Source organism: Heptranchias perlo, chromosome 11 (genome assembly GCF_035084215.1).
Source record: "Heptranchias perlo isolate sHepPer1 chromosome 11, sHepPer1.hap1, whole genome shotgun sequence".
In the NCBI taxonomy this organism is placed as follows: domain Eukaryota; kingdom Metazoa; phylum Chordata; class Chondrichthyes; order Hexanchiformes; family Hexanchidae; genus Heptranchias; species Heptranchias perlo.
Genome location: NC_090335.1, coordinates 56,479,996 through 56,502,471, shown reverse-complemented (window position 1 = coordinate 56,502,471; position 22,476 = coordinate 56,479,996). Strand labels below are relative to the sequence as shown.

Below are 22,476 nucleotides of genomic sequence, written 5' to 3'. Positions count from 1 at the left end.
TCTGCCACTAGGGTTCAGTTCCAGTTTAAACTGTCAGATCCATTTCTTGGCTCAATAACTGGTATGAGTTGTGAAGGAGGGTGGCACATTGGAAATTCTCACAAGTGTTTCAGCTGCAGCACCACAACGCATGAAGTACATCTGAACATTAGAACACTTTTACACTTGCAAAGATAACAAGAATTGCATTCTTGTCATGCAAGTTGCTGTTAAATGTTCTGCATTTGTTTAATATCAGTGCTATTGCTGAGATTATAGCCATTAATAAGACCCCAGGTAAAAATTAAGGACTAAAATGGTCTAAAAAGTTTATGGGGGTTAAATTGATTTACCCCCGAAAACGGGCGCGGATATTATCCGCGATTAACCCACACCCGGTGTTTCCGGCGCAGGCAACACATGAGCTTTGTGCTGCCTGATCATTAGCATGAATTCCGAAATGGGGCGTGGCCAGCACTTGTCACGGGCAGCCTGCATCTCTTAAAGGGGAGGTGCACAGTCTACTGGGGGGGGGCGGGGCGGGTGTGTAGGATGGCTGGAAGGATTGCTGGACCGGCAAGAAAGCGCGCCCCACACTTCTCCAACGATGCACTGGAGGCCCGGGTGGAGGGAGTGGAGGAAAGCAGGGCCAACCTGCAAGTGTGGGACTATGTGAGGGTGAGATGCAGCATGCCAAGTGCAGCATTGGGTGGCAGGAGACCCTCCAGATACCAGCATCACAGGCAGTGGGAGGCTGTGGCCTAGGAGGTGAATGCTAGGAGCATTGCACAACGCACATGGGTGCAGTGCCGAAAAAAGTTTAATGATTTGACACAAGTGGTCAAGGTGAATGAATGCAAGTGTGAAGTGGTACATCCTACCAACTGCACCACTGCTCCACGCATATCACCTTTCTGTCACCCACCCACCAACAAACGCTGCCCATCCATACACAATGCTGCACTCGGCATGCTGCATCTCACCCTCACATAGTCCCACACTTGCAGGCCACACAACCACCACTCACAGGTCACACACACTGGCAGCTATTCAACCATGACAGGCACATCACCCAGACACCTTGCAGGATACTCACCGACACACTTCCCTTTGTCTTGCAGGAGAAGATGGTGCATAACAGCCGGCAGTAGGAGAGACCTGAGGGAGGATGGGCACGCTTAAAACATCCTCACCCCCAAGGAGGAGATCGGTACTTCAGTTCATTGGGCAGGCCGTCGCTGCGGCCGTGACTACTAGCAGGAGATGCCGGCGAAGGGGGTGTCTGCGTACCTAATGCTCCTTCTCGTTTCCCACATCTCCCTCATCCCACAATCTTTTACGACTCACGTGCTGCAGATGGTGTCAGCATGCATGTCCTACTTGCTCCTCTCCACGCTGCACATCTCAACCTGTTTCCCTTTGTCATTGCAGATATCCAAGAACTGGAGCTGGCACCGTACGAGGTGGAGGAGGAGGACGCCGACACTGAAGCCGCACCGTCACTCGATCTGACACTCGCAGCCACCAGCTCGGAGACTGACACTGCGCGTCCTTTAGAGATTCAGTTAGAGGAGGAATCTGCACATTGTGAGACACTGGACACAAGTGCACAGGAGCTGGGGCGGGGGGAATGGATACCACAGGTGCCAGCTCACCAGATGGCGAGGTCAGACAATGGTTCTGCTGCAGAGGAGTCAGATGAGGACTTCGATGGGCCAGGCTACAGAACATGGCTGATGGGCGTACACCACCAAATGCTTGGTGCACTGGAAAGCCTACGCACAATATCAAGGGGCCTGGAGGAATCCACCTCGAATTTGGCACAGTGCTTTGCGCAGAGCTTGGAGCCCATCCTTTCTCACATGGAACGGGTGGTCACCTCCATCAGCACACCTGAGGAACCCACCATGATGCAGCATCTGATGGCCGATGTCGTGGCTTCCATTGCAGCACAAACCGATGTGATGGAAGGACTGCAAGCTTCGGTTGAAGCTCAGACTGCTGCAATGGAAGCTCAGACTGCTGCTATCGTGGCTCTGGGGACCACCGTGGAACCAGGCTCCCAGGGCGTCACAGCACTCCAGCAATCCATTCTCCAGCTGATCACAAGGAGTGCTGAGGTGCCACCCCGTGCAAGTGGCCGTGACGCCATGGTAGTCGAACCCACTGTCCTCTCTCCGGACGACAGCATTCCTGCTCTCACCCCTGCCACTCCACCAGTGCCCTTGTTGCCTAGCAGCCAGCCAGGCCAGACTGCTGCAGCCCATGCCGAGATGGTGCAGTCTGAAGCCGGGCCCTCCCGGCCCAGAGCTGCTCAAGGTCATCCTCAAAGGCCATCTGCACGCTCTTCCATTGAAGGTCAGCAGCCTTCCACTACCCATGCTCCAACCATTGGGGAAGCACCTCGTCGGAGCACTAGGAAAGGTAAAGGCACACGAACAACAGGCACTAAGGGTAAATAATCTCCTTTTGTTTGCATAATTTCATTTGTTAATTTGTAAATGTAACACTGAATTTGCATTTGGTGGTGGTTTTTATTTCTGAGGGAAAGCAATGTGTAATCAGATGGAGGGCGATTTGATGGTCATGAGGGAGTGGACGGGTGGGGATTGTGGGACTGTTGGTGAATGGGGAGTTGTTGTTCACATTATCGATATCGCTCACGGATCAGGTGAGCATGCAGAGCTCTGGCAAACACGGCCTGTGTTCCTTGTTGCCCCCTTGGGTCTTCTTCCACTTCCTCCTCCGGCTCCTCCTCTTCCTCCTTTTCCTCTGGCTCAAGGTCTTGCTGGATAACCAGTGGCAAGGGCTGGTCCCTCATAATGGCGAGGCTGTGCAGCATGCAGCATACAACGACAAATCTTGACACCTGCTCAGCGGAGTGCTGCAGGGCTCCACCAGAACGGTCCAGGCAGTGGAAGCGTTGCTTCAGAAGGCCTATGGTGTGCTCAACGACATTGCGTGTGGCAGCATGACTGTCGTTGTAGGCCTGCTCTGCACGTGTGCATGCATGCTGACCGGAGTCATGTGCCACCGCATAAGGGGATACCCCTTGTCACCCAGTAGCCAGCCTTTCACTTGCCAAGCCAGTTCAGAGATAGCTGGCACGTTGGAATGCCGCATAATGAAGGCGTCGTGATTGCTTCCAGGGTAGAGGGCATTGAACTCCATGATATAATGCATGTGGTCGCACACCAGATGCACATTCAGGAAGTGGAACCCCTTTTGGTTCATGAAGATGGCCGAGTTGAGACGTGGAGCACGCATGACAATATGTGTGCAGTCAATGGCACCCTACACCATGGGGAAGCCTGCAATGTGAGCAAACCCTCGTGCTCACTCATTCTGCTTCTCTCTATCAAGAGGGAACATGATGAACCTGTTGCGCATTTCGTACACTGCCTCCGTGACCTCCCTTATGCAGCAGTGCACTGCAAACTGCGAGATGTTGCACAGATCGCCAGCGAAAACTTGAAAGAGTCCAGAGCCATAGAAACTCAGCACCACAGTTACCTTCACAGCCACAGGCAATGCTGTCCTTGCCCTGCTCTGAGGCTGTAGTTGTGCTGCAGCAGTTGACAGATCTCCGTCACGACCTCTTTGGTAAACCGCAGCCAACGGATGCACTGATCCTCGCTCATGTTGAGGTAAGGATATTGTTTCCTGAAGGTCCTAAAGGGATATGGCCTCCTGCTCAGTGCCTCCTCCTCCTCCTCCCTCTCCTCGCAGCTTGACCTGCTCTGCAGGGCCTCTCTGCATGCTCCCAGCCATGTTTTATGCCCAGCGGGAGCCCTAGCAGACCACCCATGATTGCCAGGAATCTTGTTCAAACACGGTTGTAAATTTCCCAACCGCAAGGCAGTACCTGCCAAACCACTCTCAAATACACTATGGCAACTCTCTGTAAATGTAGGAAGCTTCAACAAACACTTCCTATTCTACCAGCAGCCAGAAGTAATAATCCAGCAACTAACCAGCAACACCTGCATGATCCCTTTAAATTGCGCTGGTGGGGGGTTCTCCAGGCACACTAAGACATGTTCAGGTGTTCATGGTTATGACAGTGCGTTGAGTGGAGTGTTAAGTCCCAAAATGGTGTCTATCACTTTAAATCAGGGTTGCACAATGATTGTACGCACTTTCTCCCTACTTTACATGAAGCTGCCGTTCGTTCTCTGCGCATTCACTAAACCCTTTACCAAAATGGCATCTGGCGCACGCGTGTGCATCTAAGACACCATCTTGGAACTCTGTGAGGCCACGTAGCGCCGAAACAATGGACACTAAACAGCCCAATTTAGCACCAAAAGACTTTTCACCAAAATGCAAAACTCATGTGACAAACATCGAAGGGCTTTTATGTTTGTATATTTTTCTTTAGCAAAAATTTAAATGTTATAGTGTGTATATTGCACATTTATTTTGTCTCACTCTAATGTAATACATATCAATCTATTTATTAATCTACTTATTCATTATATTATATTATATATGATCATTGGTGCTTTTTATGATTTCTTATTTATTCATACCTTTTGGAATTAGCGGGCCCAATTTGCATTGGTATCTGAAAGAATTAAAAATTTTTGCTCAACTTGTATGATTTGGATTCAGAATTATTATCGCTTTAAGAAAAAGGAGATCAGACAGGAGGCATTTTGCCATTTTACAAGGGAGTCTTGAATGTCAAAAGATAAGGCATAAATGTAAAGTTACACTTCAAATATTCATCCTACATTTTAATTCTTAAGCCATTAATACATCCTTAATAGAACTGGTTGCTAGGGATTTGCTATTTGTTATGAACTTGCTACATGCATGTCCCAGTGTGACCCTATGCATTCACATGACTCCCTGTTCCAGCACTGGAAAAAGAGAATAACTTTACAAATTTGGCTTAAATGTCCATCTGTCAACGTTTTGACTACTGTGAACAGAAAAATAAACATAATTTCTGTTGGAAATCATATGAAATATTCAAAAAAGAATCTCTGTTGTATGGAATCGGCACATAGATGGAATGGATAATCATTCCCTGCTGGAGGTTTTGATCTTGCAGCTTGAAGTCAGGAAATATTTTGACTATTATTTGACTATTGAAAAATAATCTAGCTAAAAAATATATCTAACAGTTTTATTGTTGAATAAGAGCGGTATTAGCTGTAGAACATTTTTATTTATTTCAGAAAATATATTTTTCTCTTGAGAATTGACTGGCTAAAGGCCCATTGGCACTCTGAATTCGAATACAGTGCATACTCTGCACTTCACCAGGCTCAAATCATTATTACAAGTATTCCTGGGCCCAAGTTAAAATAAAATTTCAAAATATCTAGACATATTTTCATTGCTCTTAGTTGACTACCAACTTCAAGCAAATTGCTATAACTGGCATTATGTTTTCTCTAATGATTCATTTGCCATGATTACCCTTCGTCTTAGAAATTAAGCAAATTTAGCAAAAGTGGACTGGAAACAGCTACTTGGAGGTAAATCAGTGTCAGAGCAGTGGGAGGCATTCAAGGGGGAGATTCAAGGGGTTCCGAGTAAACATGTGCCCACAAAGAAAAAGGGTGGCACTGCCAAATCTAGAGCCCCCTGGATGACAAGGAGCATGCCGGGTAAGATAAGGCACAAAAAGGAAGCTTATGTCAGACACCAAGGCCCCGATTTTCAAAGGAAATTGCGGGTGTGTTAGGGGCGGGGGGCTGCAAAAATCGGGGAAATCCCGAGCGGGTGAGGAAGCCGGCTCCAATCCGCCAACTTCTGGGTTCCCCACAGACGTGTCTGTGTGCGCGCGCCTCATGAATGCAGAAGTCCCGCCGGCTTTAATAGTTAAAGAACCAAATGTACCGAATTGAGGTACTTAAGGTACTTTATTTCTGACATAGTAGATATTAAAACGATTTTAAACTTATCTGGGCGGCTTTCCCAAGGCTTCTGATTCATGCCTGGTCCCTCTCAGCCCCCGATGTCCCCCTCTCCCATCTCCCCGTCTCCCCCCAACAATGTCCCTCTCCAAACCCCCCCCCCCCAATCTTCCCCTCTCCGCCCCCCCCGATCTCCCCCTCCGCCCCCCCGATCTCCCTCTCTCCGCCCCCCCGATCTCCCCCTCTCCGCCCCCCCGATCTCCCCCTTTCCTCCCCCCCCCGATCTCCCCCTCTCCTTCCCCACCCCCGATCTCCCCCTCTCCTTCCCCCCCCCCCGATCTCCCCCTCTCCTTCCCCCCGATCTCCCCCTCTCCTTCCCCCCGAACTCCCCCTCTCCTCCCCCCCCGATCTCCCCCTCTCCTCCCCCCCGATCTCCCCCTCTCCTTCCCCCCACCCCGATCTCCCCCTCTCCCCCCCCCGATCTCCCCCTCTCCCCCCCCCGATCTCCCCCTCTCCCCCCCCGATCTCCCCCTCTCCTTCCCCCCCGATCTCCCCCTCTCCTTCCCCCCCCCGATCTCCCCCTCTCCTCCCCCCCCTGATCTCCCCCTCTCCTTCCCCCCCCCCCGATCTCCCCCTCTCCCCCCCCCCCACACCCGATCTTCCCCTCTCCCCCCCCCACACCCGATCTTCCCCTCTCCCCCCCCGATCTTCCCCTCTCCCCCCCCCCCAATGTTCAGCGCCCTCCACTCTCTGTTCCAGCACCGGATCACATTTCGCTCTCTCTCTATCTCTGGAAGGCTGTTTCCAGTGGGGTTCTGCAAGGCTCAGTACTAGGTCCCTTGCTTTTTGTGGTATATATTAATGATTTGGACTTGAATGTGGGGGGCTTGATCAAGAAGTTTGCAGATGATCCAAAAATTGGCCGTCTGGTTGATAGTGAGGAGGAAACCTGTAGACTGCAGGAAGATATCAATGGATATCTGATCAGGTGGGCAGAAAAGTGGCAAATGGAATTCAATCCAGAGAAGTGTGAGGTAATGCATTTGGGGAGGACAAACAAGGCAAGGGATACATAATAAATGGGAGGATACTGAGAGGTGTAGAGGAACAAAGGGACCTTGGAGTGCATGTCCACAGATCCCTGAAGGTACCAGGACAGGTAGATAAGGTGGTTAAAAAGGCATATGTGATACTTTCCTTTATTAGCCGAGGCATAGAATATAAGAGCAGGGAGGTTATGCTAGAACTGTATGAAACACTAGTTGGACCACAGCTTGAGTGTTGTATAGAGTTCTGGTCACCACATTACAGTAAAGATGTGATTGCACGAGGGAGGGTACAGAGGAGATTTATGAGGATGTTGCTAGGGCTGGAGAATTTTAGCTATGAGAAAAGTTTGGATAGGTTGGGGTTGTTTTCTTTGGAATAAAGGAGGCTGAGGGGAGATTTAATTGAGGTATATAAAATTATGATGGGACTTGGTAGTGTGGATAGAGAGGACCTATTTCCCTTAGCAGAGGGGCCAGTGATCAGGGGGCATAGATTTGAAGTAATTGGTAGGATTAGAGGGGTGCTGAGGAGAATATTTTTTACCCAGAGGGTGGTGGGGGTCTGGAACTCACTTAAAGGGTGGTAGAGGCAGAAACCCTCAAGTCATTTAAAATGTAATTGGATGAGCACTTGAATTGCCGTAACCCACAGGGCTACGGACCAAGTGCTGGAAAATGGGATTAAGCTGGAGAGCTCTTTTTTCAGCCGGCATGGAAACGATGGGCTGAATGGCCTCCATCTCTGCCGTATTATTCTATGATTCTATGATTATAGAATTTTGTTTTTACATATTTTATGTATGCAAGTCAGCAATTCTTGTAAGCCACTTGTAGTAATTCAGTTCTCCAAAAATAATTCCTGACTACAAGCTGCAAGATCAAAACCTTCAGCAGGGAATGATTATCCATTCCATTTATGTGCAGATTCCATTAAAACAAAGATTCTTAGCATGTTCTGATGTTAATTTGATGGGAGAGATTTCTTTTTAAATAGTTACTGCATTAAAGCACAAAACTTTATCAAAAACTACAGAAAATATCATCTATATTCTCTCTGCGAAACATATTTCTTACTCTTTCTCCTCTACTTTTTATTAATTTTAGCCATTGATACTACAAGGACACAAAAAAACCTGAGCATCAACACATTGTACTAAGTACAGAACTGGCATTCAATACTAATCTTTCACCTCTACACAACACTATTGCTGGAATTGACCAGTGCGACATATAGATAAAAGTTACCATTTACCTTAGTGCAGACTGACAACATTTTTCTGAGCATTTCTTATGCATCTGCCATAAAGAAAACTAACGAAATTATACCAGTACACTAGTTGGAAGGGTTTAGTGTTTCTGGTGAATAATCGGCAAGTGCTTGGCATAATGGTTACTCCTTCCAATTAGTTCCTTGAGATTGTTATTGTCATTATTGTACATGCAGGCAGCTGGACTTAGCCATGGCCAGTATCACAACTGAAGGATGCGTTTGAAATTAAGATGCATAAGATATTGGAAATTCAGCAAATATTTACCAGTTAAGATTTACATCACCATCAAGGAATCCATCACAGTCCATCCATGGCTAAGAACGCAGGGCTGATCTGCTCCCAGTCATTCAACAATGCTGCTCTAAAACTGAGTGGAAGGAGATGCAGACGAGAAACAACAACTTCTGATACTTTTCCCCTCTCTATGAGGAAACTGTGTTATTTATCTCTCTATTGTGGCATAGCTGAGATTGGGAACTCGCCCTGTGGCACACTGCATGGGTGTTCCAGTGGGCCACACTACCATTAAGTTGGCAGTATTTTATTAACTATTTATTGTGTTTGGGAATTCTTATTAAATTATTAAATCATTGATAAATACTTGATTTCATCATTAGAGAAACATTTTAATTATATTACTTGAGAATTCAAGATAGTGGTCCTCAAGCCTTTTTAACAAGGAAAAAACAGAAAATGCTGATCACTGATCCAAATCACTCGAGAAGATGTTGCAGGCCTTGGAAGGTCTTTTAGAAAAAATACCTTCATTGAATTCCTTCGCTTACTTCAACATGAACCATTATGTATTGAGCCAATATGTATCAACAGAAAATGGTAGCTCCTCAACCTGGAAATTCATGGCCTTCAGACTTTAATGTTCAACGCTTAAATTGACAATAGCCATCTGCTAAATTAGGATTAAATGAAAATGTGTAGTCCTTACAAAAGGATAATCCAGCACTTCATCATCTTGGTTTAATTCTTGACTCACTGGGATTTGTAAAACAAAATGCAGTAAAGAACATTTTTATAAACATCTGGGGGACTAAATTGGGCTGCACAGCGCCCGTTTTATAGGCGCTACACGGCCTCCTAAACTCCGAAAATGGCGTCCGGAATGCACATACACATTTCTAACGTGACGTGCGCTGGACACCATATTGGTAAAGGCGTTCGCGCACGCGCAGACAACAAATGCTGGTACCATGTAAAGTAGGGAGAATATGCAGTAGATCAGCGTGCAATGCTGATTTAAAGGGACAGATGCGATTTTGGAACTTTACGCTTCAGCCAACGTACTGTCTTAACCTTACACAGCTGAACAGGTCTTAAACAGCATGGAAGACTCCCCACCAGCGTTATTTAAAGGGATCATGCCTAAAAATTAAAGCAAGAATTTGCCGGAGTGAAGTTAGGAAATGCTCCTACACGCAAAGGGTGATAGAAGTTTGGAACGCTCTTCTGCAAACGCAGTTGATGCTAGCTCAATTGTTAATTTTAAATCTGAGATTGATAGATTTTTGTTAACCAAAGGTATTAAGGGATATGGGGCTAAGACAAGTATATGGAATTAGGTCACAGATCAAACATGATCTCATTAAATGGCGAAACAGGCTCTAGGGGCTAAACGGCCTACTCCTACTCGACAGGGAGTGGGCTGGCTAGCTGACAGGCAACAGCAAGGGCACTGGCAGAGTGACAGGGGTGGGACAGGAATGCTGTCATCCTGAGAGACGACAGCAGGTTCATGCTCCATGGAGCCACTGCCTCCTGTTATGCGCCACCTTCTCCTGCAAGAAAGCGGGATGTGTGTCGGTGAGTGTCCTGCAAGAAGTTTAGGTGATGTGGCTGTCATGGTTGAATAGCTGCCAGTGTGTGTGATCTCTGAGTTATGGGTGTGCGACTTTTAATAGTGATAATGTGTGAGGGTGAGAGGAAGCATCTGATTTGAAGAGTTGAATACTGATCGAAAGAGTTTGTTGGTAGGTGGGTGATGGGGGGTGTAGTGCATGGAGGAGTGGACGTGGCTTGTGGTGCAGTTGGTAGGAGATGCCACTTGACAGTTGACCTCACTCACCTTGACCACTCATGTCAAAGCATTGAACTTCTTCCTGGACTGCATCCATGTTCGTGGCGCTATGCGCCTGGCATTGACTTTGTCCCCTACTGCCTCCCACTCCCTCAGGAGCATATGTCTTTTTATTTATTCGTTCATGGGATGTGGGCATCGCTGGCAAGGCCAGCATTTATTGCCCATCCCTAATTGCCCTCGAGAAGGTGGTGGTGAGCCGCCTTCTTGAACCGGGGCAGTCCGTGTGGTGAAGGTTCTCCCACAGTGCTGTTAGGAAGGGAGTTCCAGGATTTTGACCCAGCGACGATGAAGGAACGGCGATATATTTCCAAGTCGGGATGGTGAGTGACTTGGAGGGGATCTTGAAGGTGGTGTTGTTCCCATGTGCCTGCTGCCCTTGTCCTTCTAGGTGGTAGAGGTCGCAGGTTTGGGAGGTGCTGTCGAAGAAGCCTTGGCGAGTTGCTGCAGTGCATCCTGTAGATGGTACACACTGCAGCCACAGTGCGCCGGTGGTGAAGGGAGTGAGTGTTTAGGGTGGTGGATGGAGTGCCAATCAAGCAGGCTGCTTGTCCTGGGTGGTGTCGAGCTTCTTGAGTGTTGTTGGAGCTGCACACATCCAGGCAAGTGGAGAGTATTCCATCACACTCCTGAATTGTGCCTTGTAGATGGTGGAAAGGCTTTGGGGAGTCAGGAGGTGAGTCACTTGCCGCAGAATACCCAGCCTCTGACCTGCTCTTGTAGCCACTGTACTTATATGGCTGGTCCAGTTAAGTTTCTGGTCAATGGTGACCCCCAGGATGTTGATGGTGGGGGATTCGGTGATGGTAATGCTGTTGTGGAATGTCAAGGGGAGGTGATTAGACTCTTTCTTGTTGGAAATGGTCTTTGACTGGCACTTGTCTGGTGCGAATGTTACTTGCCACTTATCAGCCCAAGCCTGGATGTTGTCCAGGTCTTGCTGCATGCGGGCACGGACTGCTTCATTATTTGAGGGGTTGCGAATGGAACTGAACACTGTGCAATCATCAGCGAACATCCCCATTTCTGACCTAATGATGGAGGGAAGGTCATTGATGAAGCAGCTGAAGATGGTTGGGCCTAGGACACTGCCCTGAGGAACTCCTGCAGCAATGTCCTGGGGCTGAGATGATTGGCCTCCAACAACCACTACCATCTTCCTTTGTACTAGGTATGACTCCAGTTTCCCCCCTGATTCCCATTGACTTCAATTTTACTAGGGCTCCTTGGTGCCACACTCGGTCAAATGCTGCCTTGATGTCAAGGGCAGTCACTCTCACCTCACCTCTGGAATTCAGCTCTTTTGTCCATATTTGGACCAAAGCTGTAATGAGGTCTGGAGCCGAGTGGTCCTGGCGGAACCCAAACTGAGCATCGGTGAGCAGGTTATTGGTGAGTAAGTGCCGCTTGATAGCACTGTCGCGACACCTTCCATCACTTTGCTGACGATTGAGAGTAGTCAGGAGGGCCTCTTGTCCCAACTGCGGATATAGGATGCCCCTCCTTCTGTTCACCTCTTGCACAAAGCCTCTAGTGCATCATAGAGAACCTTGGTGCACGCTCTCTCGCAGGCCCGATACAAACTCAGATCCGCAGATTGGTGGGGTCTGGCGTGCAGATTTGTGGATATGGGATTTAATAGTGCACAACCTTTATATAATGTTTTAAAATAACCCAACAGTTTGTAAACATGGGGATGGGACCTGCATTTGTGTTTTACGTGTGCGATGTATGATCTCCGTTCAGACTCCGTGAGGACCCCCGTATCTTATATTTTGCAAATAAAAGAGTCCTGCAAACGGTGAGCAGCCCAGTTATTGCTCATTAAAAATTCCAGAGGTCCCATCATCGCCATACTGCACCTTATTGCAGCACAGGGTCACTTCCCAATTGAATTCCACCACTTCCTGCAGCCACAATGCACCTTCCCTTTCAGAGGTGCAGGCTGTCTTTAAATGCTGCTAGCCACATGCAGTATCTGGGCCCCCTGCTGGTGAGCAGCTACGCAACAGCGCAGGTAGGCCTGGCTGCTCACAGCAATCATGTAAAACACTAGCATGAATGTTACGTGCTGCCTGCATCTCAACGACCGGGCGTGGTTAATCATGCACTGCGATCCCCACCCCATTTCAGGGGTTATCCAATATAACCCCCCTGGTTTCCTTAAACCTATTATTTTCTGTTAATGCAGCTGCAAAATGTGAAGCATGTTGTAAAAGCAACTTGATTGTAAGAACATTTTCCCAGGAGTATAAAATATTCTCTTAACAAGACCCCATTGTAGGATGGGTTATCCTATGGCAAATTCTGTACATTTAGCATTTGTTTCATGTCAGTGTTTTCTTGCATGTATTCACGAAAAATACGTTAAATAGAGGAAAAATTGCCATTAAAAATAAAATTATCAAGGGGAACTTCCTTAGCAGAGAATATTTTGATTATCATAATAAGTGAAGAATCTGAATCAAAGTTCTAAATTCAACATTGTTAAACAACGCCTTTATGAAGATTTGTGTTTTACATCATATAAAATACAAAGGAAACAGAAATCATTTGTCTTTTTATTTATGAGCCTCCCACCAAGTAACTTTATTCTCATCAATCAAGTGACGAAGCCGAGTAATGTTTTAACATTTTGTCTGAAAGATGCCAAAAGAAAGTATCTAAAGGGAAATGGGATGGTACAATGGGAGAGGTGATGAGAACACATTTCTTTTGTAAAATGTCATTGTACTGCTACACTTATGGTTTTAATTTTCCATGCTTTAAGTAGAAACATATGGTGTAGAGTTCTTACCAACATCAACCTCCATTGGCTCCCCATTGTCAGGCAGTGTGATATTCTGCTTGGAGTATCGACCACCATATCCAAGAACGTAGCCTTGCAGCTTGATGGCAGGGCTAGAGCTAAGGTACTGCAATACAATACTGTCATCCTTAGCAGTAATCCGCACTTTTAAGCTTTGTCTTTTGACTGGGGAGAAATCACAAAGAGACAAAATATGAAAAGTTTGTTGAATCTTTAAAAAATACATAACTAACCCACTGAGGATAGAAGGATTATAGGAGAGTTAGGAGGAGGGAAAGATGAATGTAGGCAAGAGCACCCACACTCCGTAAAGGAATAAATAAACCAGCTTGAGATGATTGCACATATCTATTACTCCAGTGGAAATATTTATTCTCATGTTGCCTGAAGCCTGCAATAATCAACATACATAACATAGTACCCTGGTCCTCTGGAAACGGCAATAGACTTTAATTAAGCTTTGGCTAAGTTATGAAGAATCCAGAAGGACTCTTTAAACCTAGTGGACAATGTGCTGGAATCACTCTTCATGTGCTGTTAAACTCTAGCAGTGCAAGATTGCCTTCTCCAGGGGTCTCGCACTGCTCCCCTCTGGAGTCAGGTTGAGAGCCAAGTCTAGAATTTATACTGCAAGCTTTGCATCATTGTGAAATGGAAGTCGCTAAAGTTGCAGAATAAATGCATCCTTATTCTTTCACTCATTCAGCAATTCATTAAAAACAGCAAACAAAAGAAAATATTTAATTAAAACGTTTCTTACAGAACATTGAATAGTTATGGAAATTGGTTCTACTGTTCCAAATGATTCATCTTCCGCTTCATCAGGTTTTTATATTAATTGCTATCCTTGGACCTAGAATTCATTCCATATGAATGAATGCAAAGTAGATTCAAAGTGAGAACCTCCTGCCTGCAGGAAACTGACTGGGCAGAGGGGGGACATGCGGATGAGGCCTGCTACTTAATATCTCCTGAGCCTCAGGACGGTTTGCTGCCCACCTCAGCACCTGCCCCTGCCCCCCGAGTTTAAATTGGGGCTGAGCTCATTTATAAAGTAAAATAGTTCTGTCTCTCTTTTTTTATTGTTCTGCAGAAATGCTACTACAGTCTTCAGAGAACTAGGGTGCTATGTTATGTATTTCATTTGCAACAGATTATCGCAGGCTTCAGACAAAACAAGCTTGTAGATATTGCAATAATTTATCAAAATGAGTTAATGTTATGGTTGATTTATTCCTTTAAGGAGTGAGCCAGATTTTATGTACAGAAAGGTTCTGAAGGTTAAGGAGATAAATATGTATTTTGACGGTCAGATACTCTGTTGAACACATGACTCCAAGTAGTATTGTGGCCATAGGAATTTCTACTGCAAAATGCAAAAAAAATCAGGGTTGAATAGCACTAGATTGATCACTTGAAGTTTTTGCCTTCCTTCACGAGATTAAATAAATTAGAAAGAATCTGTGGCTGGTCAAATTGTGAATGATCTGTTGGAACGAGCAGACTCGATAGGGAAAATCATATTTTTTGTCTCACATTTTCATCTTTTTGTAACATAAAATATTAAAATATAAAAATATAAAATGCCAGAAATACACAGCAGATCATTCATCACCTGTAAAGAGAAAAGATAATTTAACACTTTGGGTGTAGCCTTTTGTCAGAGCTGAATGGTAAGCAAACATTGTAGAAAGGTTAGAAGAAAAGAGAGGGAGAGAAACAACAGATACTCCAGTAACAGGGAAGAAGTTCATGGGTTGATAGGCCTGCAAACTCCTTGATAGAAAACTTAGATGGTAAACGATCATCTCTGTGTGGCAGTGGAAGTGCATTAAGAGAACAGAAGGGCATGCAAATAACAACAGTGCTGAAAAGAAAAAAAATTGGGGAAAATCCAAAGAGTAAAGAGGAAAAAAACGCCCCAGTTGCAGGAGGTCTGAAGGGAAAACAGAAAAGTGTTGGAAACACACAGTTGGACTGCCAGTGCTGAAAAACAGAATAATAGGCCAACACCCTGGGTGTAGACCCATTTGCCAGAACTCTGTTCTGACAAGTTTCTACATCGGAAAGGTCAACCTGCCTCCCCACTCTCTTCCTCCCCACTCTCTTCCTCCCCACTCTCTTCCCCAGCCGACATTGACAAAGCCACTCAGCATTCTCAGCATCCCCAGCAACCCATTTAAAGAAAAGAGGGGAATTGGTTAAGATTTGAAAGTCAGTGTTCAGATCAAAGGACTGCAGGCTGCCCACAGAAAGATGAGATACTGAAGCTTGCATTGAACCTAATTAGAACAAAGTAACAGGCCAAAGATGGAGAGGTCAGAGTACGTATGGTGGGTGTTAAAGCAGTGAGCCTTAGTGACTTTGGCGTTACGTTTGCGTAGAAAACTGAGATGTTCAGCAAAGAGCTCACCTAATCTGCATTTAGTCTGCCAATGTCCATTTTCTTGTCTTTTCGCCTTATTGACCCTGAGTTATCTGCCTTCGGCCTTTACTTTATTCATCACAACACCACCTCAACAAATTACACATGATGTTGAGATCTTATTCTGCTACCTCCAGTACCTTGCCTTATTTTTTAACCATGAAGTTCCAGAGCATGATCACAGAATCCTACAGCACAGAAGACCATTCAGTTCATCGTGTCTGTGCCCGCTCTTTGAAAGAGCAATCCAATTAATCCCAATCCTCTGCTCTTTCCCCATAGCCCTGCAAATTTCTCCTTTTCAAGTATATAAAGGATATATATAATGTTGAGCTATTATTATTATTAGGCAATGTAACTTCTGTAAAAATGCACTGCCATCAACAACTGTACGACTTTTTAATTTTTCCAACCTTTATTCTTATTGCTGTTTAACTAACATTGTCAAATTATTGTCATCTACAGTGCTGTCTAATTTAAAGTAGTTTTGTGCTTGTCACGTTTCAGGATTTTCGATTTTGTTCCTTCACGGGTTTGGGCAGGGGCCAGACAGGGTCTACACAGATAAGGCATGGGAGTTTGCCATCCGCCTGGGCCCCCTCTCGCACAATCCCCGCCCCAAGTTGAAATCGGGGCTTGAATGTTCTTTCAATGCATTTACCCTTTGCAGCTTTCAGAACTAGTATTAAAATATGATCTTCTATATCTGACAATCTATAAAATTAGAAAGGTGCATGGAACAATAGAATATCTTCTAATTTTTGTTATTCTCCATGTAAACTAGAAGTTATAATCTTAAAGTTCTTTTGCTCAAGAATGGCTCATGGTGGACTCTGAAGCACTTTTTGATGTGAACTTAACGTTTTCAATTTTATATTTTTCCAGTGAAATTTTGTACTGAGATCATGCAGTTGGCAGGCAACACAGTCCGCGACAACAAGAAGTCCATGATCAACACCCCCCCACCCCAGCTCGCCATCCGCAATGACGAAGCGCTGAGCGAGGTGTTGGGAGGAGTCACTGTAGCTCAGGGCAGGGTCCTTCCCAACATCCAAGCTGTACTGCTGCCAAAGAAAACCAGGCACCTGAGCTGGTTTATGCCTAAAGACAAAACTCACCTGCATGAACAATAAGTGTTGGAGAATGTGACATTTTTTCCATTATTATTTTTTATTCGTTCATGGGATGTGGGCGTCGCTGGCGAGGCCAGCATTTATTGTCCATCCCTAATTGCCCTTGAGAAGGTGGTGGTGAGTCGCCTTCTTGAACCGCTGCAGTCCGTGTGGTGACGGTTCTCCCACAGTGCTGTTAGGAAGGGAGTTCCAGGATTTTGACCCAGCGACGATGAAGGAACGGCGATATATTTCCAAGTCGGGATGGTGTGTGACTTGGAGGGGAACGTGCAGGTGGTGTTGTTCCCATGTGCCTGCTGCTCGTGTCCTTCTAGTTGTTAGAGGTCTCGGGTTTGGGAGGTGCTGTCGAAGAAGCCTTGGCGAGTTGCTGCAGTGCATCCTGTGGATGGTACACACTGCAGCCACTGAGCGCCGGTGGTGAAGGGAGTGAATGTTTAGGGTGGTGGATGGGGTGCCAATCAAGCGGGCTGCTTTATCTTGGATGGTGTCGACCTTCTTGAGTGTTGTTGGAGCTGCACTCATCCAAGCAAGTGGAGAGTATTCCATCACACTCCTGAATTGTGCCTTGTAGATGGTGGAAAGGCTTTGGGGAGTCAGGAGGTGTGTCACTCGCCGCAGAATACCCAGCCTCTGACCTGCTCTCGTAGCTACAGTATTTATATGGCTGGTCCAGTTTAGTTTCTGGTCAATGGTGACCCCCAGGATGTTGATGGTGGGGGATTCGGCGATGGTAATGCCGTTGAATGTCAAGGGGAGGTGGATAGACTCTCTCTTGTTGGAGATGGTCATTGCCTGGCACTTATCTGGCGCGAATGTTACTTGCCACTTTTGAGCCCAAGCCTGGATGTTGTCCAGGTCTTGCTGCATGCGGGCTCGGACTGCTTCATTATTTGAGGGGTTGCGAATGGAACTGAACACTGTGCAATCATCAGCGAACATCCCCATTTCTGACCTAATGATGGAGGGAAGGTCATTGATGAAGCAGCTGAAGATGGTTGGGCCTAGGACACTGCCTTGAGGAACTCCTGCAGCAATGTCCTGGGGCTGAGATGATTGGCCTCCAACAACCACTACCATCTTCCTTTGCGCTAGGTATGACTCCAGCCACTGGAGAGTTTTCCCCCTGATTCCCATTGACTTCAATTTTACAAGGGCTCCTTGGTGCCACTCTCGGTCAAATGCTGCCTTGATGTCAAGGGCAGTCACTCCCACCTCACCTCTGGAATTCAGCTCTTTTGTCCATGTTTGGACCAAGGCTGTAATGAGGTCTGGAGCCGAGTGGTCCTGGCGGAACCCAAACTGAGCATCGGTGAGCAGGTTATTGGTGAGTAAGTGCCGCTTGATAGCACTGTCGACGACACCTTCCATCACTTTGCTGATGATTGACAGTAGACTGATGGGGCGGTAATTGGCCGGATTGGATTTGTCCTGCTTTTTGTGGACAACACCGGTGTCAAGTACTTCAAAGTCAGTATCGTATCTCTCACACTAGCTGTCCTTAAGAAAATAAAAGCGTGGAACAAGAAAAGGCTATTCCTTCCACTGACCGTGTATAGTTTGCCTTTCACTAACTCTACTCAATTATTTTAATCTCTCAAGGGAAAGTGCTATGAAGATTTTTCTACATTCCCAAGGTAACTGAGCAAAACTCTAGAATGATATCTAATCTTACAACCTACATTATTCACCTTTGGTGAGTTACTTTCCATGATATAGCTTTATCATTCAAGATGCTCAGTTCAATTAAGTATTTGATTTATTTCTAACTATACTTCCCCTTGTACCCCTCAATCTCGTTCCTAGCAGATACCTATTCGGCTATGACCTCTGTGATTCAGATTAGTATTTTTTTGCCAGTATATGGGTAACTTTTATTCTAGGTTTTTTTACCGTTCATTTTGTAGGATATGCAGAACACACTTTGTTCCACAATGCTCAGGCCCCTCCCTGACTTCTTCCTTCATTATACTGATGACTGTTTGATACTCCTTTTCACTCTCACTCTGATCTTGAGAAGTTCATTAATTGTGCTTCCAAGTTCCACCCATGTTTCACCTTCACATGGACCATCACTGACTCTTCCCTTCCAATCCTGGGTATATCGCTCTCCATATTTGACAATGGGCTCGTCACAGACATTTATTAGAAGCCCAAAACTATGGATTATGCTTCTTCACACTTTCTGTAAAGATTCCATTCTGTTTCTCCATCTCCATCGCATTTGCTTTGATGGCTCCACTTTCCACAACAGAGGAGAGGCAGGTTGACATATCCGGTGCAGACCATTCATCAGAACATGGTTCTAGTGTGTTGAAGGGGGGGTGGGGGCAGTGCCCAGGATGTTAGTCATTTTTTTCTCTTTTCGGGACTGGTAGGCCTACGTATGTGTTCCAATATTTTTCTATTTTAATAGATAGAAGGTTATAGACCTCCTGCTTATGGAATTTTTTCCTCTTTCTTTTTCAAATTTACCAATTTTTTACCTTTTGCTATGTGTGGGTTTGTTCCAAGTGCATTTAATGCCTTTCCATTGCTGCAATGAAATAATTTTTTATGTCATCTAACGGTTCTCTATTAAGCAGAGTGCCCCTCCCACTTTTTTCCCCAAGTCTACCAAAATGTTTGCTTATCTTTCAGTTTTCAGCTTTGATGAAATGCTCTCTTTACAGATGCTGACAGATCTACTGACCTGTTGGGTATTTTCAGTTGCTTCTGTTTGAGTTTCAAACTTTCAATATTTACAGGTTTTTTTTTTTGCTCTTCATGTTAAATAACTCTTTGGAGAGTGATATTTTGCCATGGGCTGGATGAGACAGCTTCAGTATTCTGTCCATGGATCGGTGAAATGAATGTGTATATGAAGCCAACGTACAGATCATTATTATTAGTAAACTATATTTAATAATTTGCCCTAGATACAAGTAAAGATGTATGGGGATATAGTTCATTTTAAAACTGCATGGCCCATCCTGCACATCCATCCAGAAAGAATCTAACATTCTCCCATCACAGAATTCAATTGTATCTTAAATAATCCCAGGACTTTATAACTTGACTTTACCGATATTTCCCACAAGTATAAACGTCCTGATCTTAGATAGGAAGGTATTATGGCCTGTTTCTACCAACAGATAGTGATACCTTACATAGTATTACATGGTATTTACAGCTCAGAAACAGGCCATTCGGCCCAACAGGTCTATGCCGGTGTTTATGCTCCACACGAGCCTCCCACCTTACTTCATCTCATCCGATCAACATATCCTTCTATTCCTTTGTCCCTCATGTACTTATCTAGTTTGCCCTTAAATGCAACTATGCTATGCTTAATTCTGAAAAAATAAGATTTACTTTTCTCCCCCCAGAATAAAGCAAACCTAAAATCTTGTAAGATTTTTTCCACCTTACAATCCCACCATTGTCAAATTAAGAGTGTTATGGAAAATTAATTTTTCTCTCCTGTAAACTCCATACTTGCAGATGTCCTAGGGGTTTTACCGTGCTTCAGAAAATGATGAATGCTATTCACATAAAAATGTGTTAAGAAAACAAAGTAGCTAAAGAGTTATAACATTATAAAACCTTGTTGTCTCTGGAATATTTACTTAATTCAACTGAAGTTCCTGTAAGGGAAGTACTTTGCCGTGACATCAGTGCTAAGGTATGTGCAATCATCCTGTACAACACATTTTGGTTTCCAAAGCCTTCCTAATTGACTCAAGTTATTCCCAACCTCTTAAAAATTATTTAACAATACTATTTTATTGGTAAGAGTAAAAATAAAATATATATTTTTTCTAATGTAGTTCCGTTTTAACCACTATATTATAATTCATTGACATTCGTTTAGTTTACTGTGACCTGTACTTGTATACTGACAGTGGCAACAATTGTTGTCATGCATAGTCAATAAAACTAATAAGCCAATAAAACACCTTCCTAATGACAGATGGCCCATTGTTGAAGTAACAGGACAATCAATCACAAGAAGTAAAAACAGTAAATGATGGAGAAGCTCAGCAAGTCAGGCAGCATCTGTGGAGAGAGAAACAGAATTAACTAGGTCGAAGACCTTTCGCCAGAACTGAATGATGTTAAAAGAGTTAAAGTTTTTGAGCAAGTACAGAGCCGGGGAGGGAGGGAAGGAGAGGAAAGATCAAAAGGGGAGGTCCGTGATAGGGTAGAGGGCACAAATGATTAAGTGACAAAAGGGATGATGGTGCAAAGCAAGGAGGGTGGTAATGGGACAGATTAAGAAACAACAGATTGATCAGGAGTAGCTGTAAATGGCAGCAGCAGAACCATTACCAGCACCAGCTGACTGAAAAAATGGGAGTAATCTTTCATTTAGGCACTTTACAACCTTCCGGACTCAACATTGATTTCAATAACTTCAGATCATAACCACTGCTCCCATTTTTTCTGAAGTTACTGAAATCAATGTTGAGTCCAGAAGGTTGTAAAGTGCCTAAATGAAAGATTACTCACATTTTTTCAGTCAGCTAGTGCTGACTAATGGCCAGCTAGTAGTTACAGACTTCATAAAATCACAAATAAAGCGCTGAGCTTTATCATTATGGTCGCATTTTGTTAAAGCATAACGGCCATTACGAGCATTAATGGTCTCTCATTTGCATCATTGGCTTCACAAATGCCAGTAATGGCTATTTTAGTGCTGATAATGACCATTTAATGTCTTCTGCTATTCTATTATGGTTACGTTAAAGGGGGATGGTCTTCTTGAAAAAAGTTTTGGTGTATCAGTTTTGTTTAGTGAAGAGAAGCCAGAAATGGTGAAAGTATATACAAATAACACAATAATGTGTTTCAACATAATTTACATCATTGCAATTTAGCAGTGAAAATAGGGTTGCCAAATTATTTTTTTGTGACAATGGTAACCCTTCCAACATCAGCTGCATAGTTTACCTTTTGAAAGCTGAAGAACATTTTGGCTTTAAAAAGGAATGTGTTTCAAATCAAGATAAACATTATTTTGAAGAAAAATCAATTGAATATTATAGATCTCACATGAGAACAAACTGGGAGACACGTGGACATTGTTTCTTTGCTAGAACATAATTTTTTTGAATATGATGCAGAAATATTACCACACTACCCCACTAGCTGTGATGCTGATAGCACAGAATCTGTAACCTTCTGGTCAACGAATGCTGTTGCTGCTTGACCAGAAAGTTACAGATTCAAAAAGTAGGGCTCAAATAGTAAGGAGTTCTGAAAGTTTCTTCCCAGCCCATTTGGTGGAGCATAGAAACATAGAAAATAGAAGCAGGAGTAGGCCATTCGGCCCTTCGAGCCAGCTCCACCATTCAATAAGATCATGGCTTATCCTCTATCTCAATACCATATTAGCGCTCTTTCCCCATACCCCTTGATGCCTTTTGTGCCTAGAAATCTATCTAGCTCCTTCTTAAATACATTCAGTGACTTGGCCTCCACAGCCTTCTGTGGTAGAGAATTCCACAGGTTCACCACCCTCTGAGTGAAGAAATTTCTCCTCATCTCAGTCCTAAATGTCCTACGCCGTATCCTGAGACTGTGACCCCTCATTCTAGACCCCCCAGCCAGGGGAAACATCCTCCCTGCATCCAGTCTGTCTAGCCCAGTCAGAATTTTACTTTGTGCACTTTATGGAAGTTCTACCTTATGCAGGGAAAGGGAAGAGAAAAAAAAATCAATATTGTCTAGTCCATGCCACTTGAATTGCATATTTTGTTGACCACTTTTGAGTCACTTAAAGAAGCCTCGAACCTAGACCATTCCACTCTCTGGGCTGGTATTAAGCACTGTAGAGAAATTACTTACAAAGGTAGTGAAAGTGGAAAAGCAT

General features: G+C 44.7%; 1 protein-coding gene across 1 annotated transcript in view; it reads right to left on the bottom strand.

Annotated features, from left to right (window-relative positions):
• LOC137326842 (target of Nesh-SH3-like) overlaps positions 1-16,644 on the bottom strand; it is a 75,682-nt gene extending 59,038 nt beyond the window's left edge. Inside the window, exons 1-2 of the mRNA XM_067992223.1 lie at positions 16,611-16,644; positions 13,056-13,232 (exon numbers count right to left, since the gene is read on the bottom strand). Of these exons, the coding sequence (XP_067848324.1) occupies positions 13,056-13,232; positions 16,611-16,644 (211 nt within the window). The remainder of the gene's footprint in view (positions 1-13,055; positions 13,233-16,610) is intronic.
• Between the last annotated feature and the right edge of the window lie 5,832 nt (positions 16,645-22,476).